The sequence below is a fragment of the Haemaphysalis longicornis genome, unplaced genomic scaffold (assembly GCF_048455015.1).
Source record: "Haemaphysalis longicornis isolate Haplotype H1 unplaced genomic scaffold, Haemaphysalis longicornis Haplotype H1 scaffold_10, whole genome shotgun sequence".
Taxonomy (NCBI): domain Eukaryota; kingdom Metazoa; phylum Arthropoda; class Arachnida; order Ixodida; family Ixodidae; genus Haemaphysalis; species Haemaphysalis longicornis.
Window position 1 is genome coordinate 32,895,155 of NW_027526204.1, and position 8,613 is coordinate 32,903,767.

Here is an 8,613-nt window from a genome sequence, read left to right on the forward strand (position 1 = left end):
CAGGTTTGAAATTTTTGCGTCAGTACTCCTTTAAAGATTTGGTGTGCTTTCCTCTGCACTCCTTATGGACATATAGTGCCATCTCCAGGTTTATCTGTAACAAATAATGCAAGCGAATAATATAGAATATTGTAGCAGTAAGTTTACATAACCTGTTGAGATACACCAATGAAGTAATAGTTATAATAATTAAGTTAATCATATTCACATTATAATTGCTTTGGGCAGCCTTGCACCGTGCTTTTCTCGTCAAGGAACTGTTCTTTTACCATCTCCACCATTGGCAGGATGGCATGCTATTTATGCAATGGAGGGTAGTAATAACATTGCACTGAAGGAACACGAGCCCCTTTTGACACGTTTTGCAGTGCTTGAGAAAGTCAGTGCATCTTGGCACAAGGAGAACCCAGCAGTGCAGAGGTCACGCAGATGGTCGCTGGAATCCAGCTCGAGTTCGAGTGCCTGACTGCCTTGCGTCCCTGCACTACTTCTTCCTGTGTTCGCCTCTTTGTCTGCAATCTTCATGTGTTTATGATTGGACGATTTGGTTAATGATTTCTGCAGAAGCCCATCTGCTGACAGGAAGTGGAAATTTTGATTGGGCAACAACTCCAATGTAAACTTATGACAAACCAATGAAACATGGCTTGCTGATAGTCATCTTAGCGACCAATGCCAGTGTGATTTTTTGCATCATAGAATTAGAAAAAGAGCTCTAGTGGATTTGCAAAAGAGTGGGCTTTGCCGGAAGGTGTACGGTTATTTTTGTAGAATGACACCGGACTTGATTCAGGCGTTTGGGAGCATTGGTATAGATCATAGCTGTAAAATGTTGATGGAGTAGTGCGCGGAGATAACTGCAGTGAAGATCGGCTAGGGCCCCACCTAACTCTGCTACCACAAAGTGGACTATGAACTGTCGCCAGAATGGAATTTCTTTGCCACACCACACGGCAAAAGTGCATGTGATGACATCAGAGGCGCAATCAAGTTTTGCACTGAGAGCAAGTATCCAGAGATCGAGACCTTTTCAGGATCAGAATAATGCCAAAGGATCTGTATGCCGGGGTGAACACAATGTAAAAAAAATAACTAATCGGGCTCCCATGTTTTAAAACAAGATACAAGAACGCAGCTTGGTTAACGATTAGCTGTGGCAATTCCAGTCAAAGAAACGCAACAGTTACATCACTTCAGACCAGTTACGCGTTCAACACTTCACATTGCCATTAAATCCAACTCAAGCTCAAAAAAAATTCAGGTAAACAACCAAAAATGAACAACTCGGCGAGTTTCTTTGATGCTAACTATTCAGCTGGGGAAGACTTGAACCACTGTGGATAAAAAACAGAAGGCGAAAAAGACAAGTGGCTGAAACTTTCATGCTTGCTGCAAGAGGTATCCTATCGTGATGTCTGTGGGCCAGGTTCAGTGTGATGCAGAGGCAAAAACGACTCAGTGATTCTTCCTCCACATCAGACAGTCAGATCAGGCTTGCTTCACCTCCCGTAATTGACTGTGCATAGACCCATTAATAAAAAAGTGGCAAATTAGCCGAATTATGCTGTTTATGTTGTATTTTGTGGTGTGAAGTGGCAAACAATGTTCATTTAGCAGAGAGACAGATGTTCGCATTCCTGCCGCATAAACGTTCGTAGGCATGTAGGCATTCGGAGCTGGGGACACACTTCAGTAGTGGACAGAAGTGTGACTTTAAAAAAAAATTCTTGTCTCCAAAGAAATTTGCTCGACTGCGATTTTCTGAACGAAACGCTAAATGTTGGGTGCGTATAATGAGCTGTCTTAAGTAATTTTACCTGTTACCTCTTATGATTTGGTGCTTCATGTAGGTCTGAAGGTTGGAGAAAAACTCATTTTTTAACATTCTCGTAATCAACTGGCCTAAAAAGTAGTCTGTAGTCAACCTTAAATATTTTCAGTATACACTCAAGGAATATAATAATATCACAGTGAAAATATCAGGGCCGAAGCTCTATGATGCCTTTGCAAAAAATTCTGAAAGCGCATCATTTCTTGCATTTTTAATAAATACAACACTAAAATTCTTGCTGTGCGGCATCAAACAGCAAAGCAAGATGAATGTTCTACAATATTTTTCATTCTACATGGTTTATATAAATTTATTATGTTCAACCACATTTTTCTTGTTTACAGAAACTTCAAGAAGTGCTCACATGAATGCAAAAATTTTTTGATGAAAATGCTCGGTGTGTGGGCCTCCGATACGTAATTGGCAACTAGCAGAAATTCTTTCGACAAAATTGGCAATGGCTATGACCCTGCTATGTTTTTTGTATAAGTAAGCCACACTGTATTGGAGGTTTTAATTAACTTTCATATTGCCCCAGAAAATGAACTAATCAAACTTAAAATCACCTATATCAAGCCCTTATTGCTTATGTATTTCTGTACACAGAATGAGTAAAGTATAAATATTTCTTTAATAACATACATGATTCCCAATACCGGAGAAGAATTAGTATGGCCTAATTGAAGTTTTCGTTTATGGAGAGGAAATTTGAAGCACTGTACTTGCAATGTGATCTGCGGATATATAACCTGCTGCCACATTTTCTGTTAAACAATGCTTGACAGAAGTTGTTCAGAAATGTGAAAAAAAAAAATTTTGCAGAAACCTTGAGTTTAATGTGGTGTGTTCATTGTAAAAAGTTTGTATAAATGCATTTTTTGGGTTCACACCTTTTGCCATGGGTCTGAAAGGTTGTGTTTGCTTGATTTTTTCAATATCTTCATTCCATATTTCATTTTTTGTATGTTATTCTGCCAACTTAGAAGTTTTTAAGTGACTGTGAAAAATTTTTTTTCAGAGGGAAGCCTCATTCTTCCCAGTCCTGTCAGCAATGCAACCATCCCCCTCGTGAGGTGAAATTGTGTGCCAGAAAAATGTGCTGCACGTACAATGTTAGCAAAAAAAGGTTTCTTGAAAAATCCAACCTGGGCAGCCACCAGGGAGTGCACTCTGGGGAGAAGCCATATGAGTGCACCACCTGTCAGAAGAGCTTTACTGAAAGAAGGCGCCTGGTGGTTCATGAAAGATTGCACTCTGGCGAGAGGCCATATGTGTGCAGCACCTGTCAGAAGAGCTTTACTGAAAGAAGGCGCCTGGTGGTTCATGAAAGATTGCACTCTGGCGAGAGGCCGTATGTGTGCAGCACCTGTCAGAAAAGCTTTACTCAAAGAAGGCACCTGGTGGTTCATGAAAGATTGCACTCTGGCGAGAGGCCGCATGTGTGCAGCACCTGTCAGAAGAGCTTTATTTATAGAGCTAGCCTTGCTGTTCATGAAAGATCACACTCTGGTGAGAAGCCGTATGTGTGCAGCACCTGTCAGAAGAGCTTTGCTCAAAGAAGCCACCTGGTTGTCCATGAAAGATTGCATTCTGGTGAGAGGTCGTATGTGTGCAGCACCTGTCAGAAGAGCTTTACTCAAAGAGCTAACCTGGTTTTTCATGAGAGATCGCACTCTGGCGCGAGGCCGTATGTGTGCAGCACCTGTCAGCAGAGTTTTACTCGAAGTGATCGCCTGCTTGCTCATAAGAGACTGCACTCTGAGGAGAGGCCATATGTGTGCAGCACCTGTCAGAAGAGCTATAAACACAGATCCCAGCTGGTTGTTCATGAGAGATTGCACTCCCGCTAGAGGCTATGTTGGAAGCACCTGTCAGAAAAGCTTTACACACAGTTTCAGCTTGCTTTATCATTGAACATGCATTTTGGAAAGAGGCACTGTGTGTAGCACCTGTCAGAAGAGTTTTACTCAAAAAAGCCACCTGGTTGATCATGAGAGATAGCACTCTGGCGAGAGGCTATGGTGTGTAGCACCTGTTAGAAGAGCTTTACACGCAGTATTGGTGTGCTTGATTATACAAGCTTTCACTCTGGTGAGAGGCTGCATGTGTGCAGCACCTGTCAGAAAGGTTACTCAAAGAAGTCACCTGGTTGACCATGAGACATTGCACTCTTGCCAGAGGGTGTATGTGTGCAGCACCTGTCACCAGAGAGTTACTCAACGAAGGCATCTGGTTGATTATGAGATATTGCAATCTGGCGAGAGGCCAAGTGAGTAGCACCTGTCAGAAGGTTTTCGAAGAAGCACCTGGTTGTTCATTAAAGATTGCACTGTGGTGAGAGGCCATCTGTAGCAGCTGTCAGAAGAGCTTTACCAGAGATCAGAATTGGTGGACTTGAAAAATTGCCCTTGTAGCATTTGCCAAGCAGGGTTTTCTAAGAAGGGGACCTGGTGAACCTGAAACATTGCATTCTAGCATCAAGCCCTATCCGTGTAGCACCTATCGAAATGCTTTGCTCAAAGATCCAACCTGATTAGGCATGAAAATGTTCACTCTGGTGAGATGGCTTTTGTGTGAAGCAGCTGTCAGAAAAGCTTTACTCAAAAACCCACCTTGTTACCCATGAAACGCTGCATTCTTGCATGAAGGTCTGTGTGTGTAGCATCTGTCGGAACAGATTTATCACGAAGTTCACCTAGTCTTATGAAAGGCTGCACTCTTGCGAAAAACCATCTGTAGAACCTGTAAAAAAAGCTGTATTCAGTCCAGTTTGGTCACTCATGAATGAGTGCAATCTCAGAAATGCCATAATCGCGCATCTGCTGTCAGATTTACACATAGAAAGGGGGGCTGACTGTTCATGAAAAACTAGACTGCAGTAGCAACCAGTACATGTGTAGCCACTGAGAGAATCAGCTTAAAGGAGCCATGAAGAGAAAACAAAATTTCGTTTTATTCGTAAGATAGGGTGTTTAATAGTGTTCCAAGCGCTTTCCCGGAAGCAAATGATGCTTTATTCACTGAGAAACAAGGCAATTTAAGGCAAAAATTTTAAATCTCCCGCTAAAATTGCACATTTGGTGACGTGAACAATGGCGTCACACGAGCCGGTACATGAAACAGATACTTAGTATATCGACTTCATATAGCAGGAATCAGACAGGAACCGAAACTCGTGCCGAAACTGAGACGGCGGCCATTTTAAAAATACTAGTAAAACCTAACGCACCCGCAGCCCTAGTCATGGAATCGCCTGATCCAGAGAACAAAACTTTCGCCGAGGAGCTACGGCTTGCATTTAACAACCTCACACCACTTGAACCCTCAATGCTTCTAAGTGCACGAGCGGCAGGGGTTGTGGGATACGCGGTGGACGGGAAAGCGACCATTCCGCGATAGCCACAACAGACGAATGCCCTGCCGTTGGCACCGCTGCCTCGTCAGCCCCGTCGCGACGGACGAATACAGACTGGTACGTATGTGCCGTAGTTTTATTACGGTTATTAATACTTCAATTTCAGTAGCAGTATCGCTTATGCCAGTTGGCCGGTGTCGTGTATGGAAAGCCGTTCACGCGAGCTCTCTGCTCCGACCAGAAAGATACGAGCGTCAATGTGTGGTGTGTACGGCATTGTTTTCCTCCAAGGTCAGAGCGCTTATGGCGATCTCTTCACCGGCGGGGATTTCGCACTCCCTCGGCGATTTGCCCGTACTACATGGGCATTTCAAAACACAGCAACGAAATTTCATTGTAAAGTACTCGAACAAACTGAAGTTTTCAGTGGTTCTAAACTATAAACAAGCTCGTAACTACAGCAGCAAGCCAACACCATTCGAAACCTATGCGACGACTGGCACTATCTCGTCGCTTCTTGCGGTTCCTTACTCCCCTCGTTTCTATTTTTACCTTTGCTGGTTGGCGATATGACGGCCAACCTCCTGTGAAGGGATTACGATACCAAGCAAGGTCGCGGCTGGGCGTGCTGGAACGGTTCGTTGGCCCCGAAGAGCCTCGAACCCGAAAATTCGTCTGCGCGACGGTGGCAATGGCGAGATGTCGAGTTCGGGTGGCGGTAGTTTCATACGCATTGGCATACACGCTTGCGTGTTTATTCGGAACTTCAACCGTTTACTTCACCGTTCTTTGTCATAAAAAAATGTGCAGTATGTTTTACGGGCATATAGCTCCCTATGCAAACTGTAAGCCCTGCCTAACATGCGTTTGCATTTGCCGGCCTCTGCCAATCGCAGAGCATTCTCGAGTGACATCATAGGTTCTGTTGCGGAAAATGAGCTGGTGGGCCGCATGGTCATTTCCTTTTTTCCTTATTATGTAGCTTATTTGAGCGAGGTTTGCGTTATAAGTGGTGTCGTTATGATTCTAACGAGGCAACCTTTCGAATGAACCAAACTTGTGTTTTCTCTTCATGGCTCCTTTAGGAAAAGAGACTGCCTTGTTTGCATAAGCTACTGCACTATCGTGAGGCTTTGTGTATAGTATCCGTAAGAATCGTTTCACTAGTGGAAGTCACTTGGGTGATTGTGTTAATTGCAGGGTGTGTTAACCACATCAGGATAGATTTTTCTTCAAGCTTTTTGTAAGTGGCAAATGATTTCACTTTGGTGAGAACTGGAACATTTGCCAACAACTGTTCTGCACAAGCAATTGCACTCGTAAAAAGCTGTTTGCTGTCCATGTCTAAAATATTTGTCTCAAGAGCATGTTTCATATGTCATGCAAGATTCCATCATGTAGAAAAATGTCGTGCCTATATCATTTCTCAAAAACTGGTTGTTTTGAATATGCATTTAATTAAGGACGAAATATTGTAAACACGCTATAAAGGTTCCTAGTTTGCAAAAGTGTCAGAAAAGGTTTGCCCAGAAATATTCAAAAAGAGGTTCTGAAACACGGCCCACCGATACATGGATGTACATACGTTAAATAAACCATCTCCAGGCCACGGATGCATGGTTGTACATATTTTAAATAAAGCAATGTCCTGGTAATCACCTCCTCCTTTAACTTGTTCAATTCATTTTATTACTGGACTTATTGTCAATCAAAACAGCAATTTATTACTTGGGTGCATTTCCCCCTCGATTCATTTGTCTTCTTCAACAGCTGGAGCACTCCCCTCGGTATTGCTCATGATGCTCTGTGTCTTCGTGATGTCTCCCACCAATTTCAGCTATGCTTCGCTGATGTTTCTGCTCCTGTATCGTATGCATACCTTTTGGGCTGTAGCCTCCGAATTTCTTTGTTCCACTTGCGTGATTTTGTACTGCTAATAAAATCTGCATTTTGCTCTCGCCTTGAAAAACACTAAAAAGGGGTGGGATTTTTATTCTCCCACACTCCAACAAAAGGTTGCGGGAAACAGGATGACCCTCGACCATCAGCCACATGGCTAAGCTGACGACAACAAGAATTGGTGCATGTCAGAGTCTGAAATTATAATCCTCAGCCTGTCTACTCCCACTGCAGCCTACGGCCTCTCCCTACGGCCTCTGCCATAGATCTCCAATTATCCTGGTACTGTGCTGACTGTGACCCGTTTATCCCCACAAACTTGAACTCATCTGCTCATATAACTTTCTGCCACCCCCTGCTATACTTGCCTTCTTTAGGGCATCCACTCTCTCACCTTAATTAGCAACAGTTATGTTACCTTGTATGGTTGTTCTGCTGGTATGATTTTCTACTGCTAATAGAATCTGCATTCATTTTACTCACACCTTGAAAAACACGAAAAAGGGGTGGGATTTGTATTTTCCCACACTCCAACAAAAGATTGCATGAATGAGAGTGACCCTCAATCATGCGCCACCGGGCCAAAGTGATGGCAACAAGACTTGGTGCTTAGAAAGGCCTCAAATCATCATCATCCTCTCTATGCCCACTGCAGGGAAAAGGCCTCGCACATAGATCCCAAATTATTCCAGTCCTGTGCTAACTGCGACCAATTATCCAAACTTCTTGATCTCATCTGTCCATCTAACTCTGCCGTCCCCTGCCATGCGTGCCTTCTTTAGGGATCCACTCTGTTGCCCTTAATGTGCAATGGTTATCTTGCTGTGGCATGACATGCCATGCCCACAGTAGTTTCTTCTTATTTTATACTAATATGTCTTGAGCACGCGTTTGTTCCATGACCCACTTCGCTCTCTTCTTGTCCCTTAACCTTATGCTCATCATCTTCCCCTGCATTGCTCACTGAGTCGTATTCAGTTGAAGTTGAAGCCTTTTAGTTAACCTGCAAGTTTCTGCCTGGAGCCTCAAATATCTCCAAGCAAAACAGTTGAACAGTTGATACTCAATCGTCACCCACCAGGCGAAAGTGGTGAGGACTTGAATTTATATGTGTAGAAGCATGAAACCTGAGAGAATTGATAAAGAAGTGTACAGAATTTCAGCAAGCATGTACATCTGTTCCTGAACTGATGTCGATTTATTGCTGGCTGGGACGCTTGTACGTGCCTATGCTGAGTTTGTTAGTGTTTTCGTAGTAGCTATGCTATGCCCGCGTTTGCATGTGAGTATTCCATTTTAGAGCAGTGCACGGGCCCGGGCTGGCCCGAAGGTCCGGGCCCAGTCTGGCCTGCAGGCTTGGCTGGGCTGACTAAATTCAAATATTGGTGGGCCTAGGCCAGGCCGGGGCTCAATATCGGAGCTTGTGCAGGGTTCAAGCTCGAGTTATGGGCCTGTCCTTGAATAAATCTGATGCAAAGTGTAGAAACAAACACTAACGGAATGTTATGAGTTCATTTTACATGCTTCT

The 8,613-nt window shown here is 43.6% G+C and overlaps 1 protein-coding gene across 5 annotated transcripts in view; it reads left to right on the forward strand.

Annotated features, from left to right (window-relative positions):
- The window catches only part of LOC144158353 (uncharacterized), a 40,161-nt gene extending 32,054 nt beyond the window's left edge, over positions 1-8,107 (forward strand). For 2 of the 5 annotated variants that reach the window (XM_077689207.1, XM_077689206.1), the window contains one exon: positions 2,850-8,107. In XM_077689207.1, the coding sequence (XP_077545333.1) occupies positions 2,850-3,681 (832 nt within the window). In that variant the 3' untranslated portion in view covers positions 3,682-8,107. The other 3 variants (XM_077689204.1, XM_077689205.1, XM_077689208.1) reach the window with 2 other exon arrangements.
- Positions 8,108-8,613: the final 506 nt, after the last annotated feature.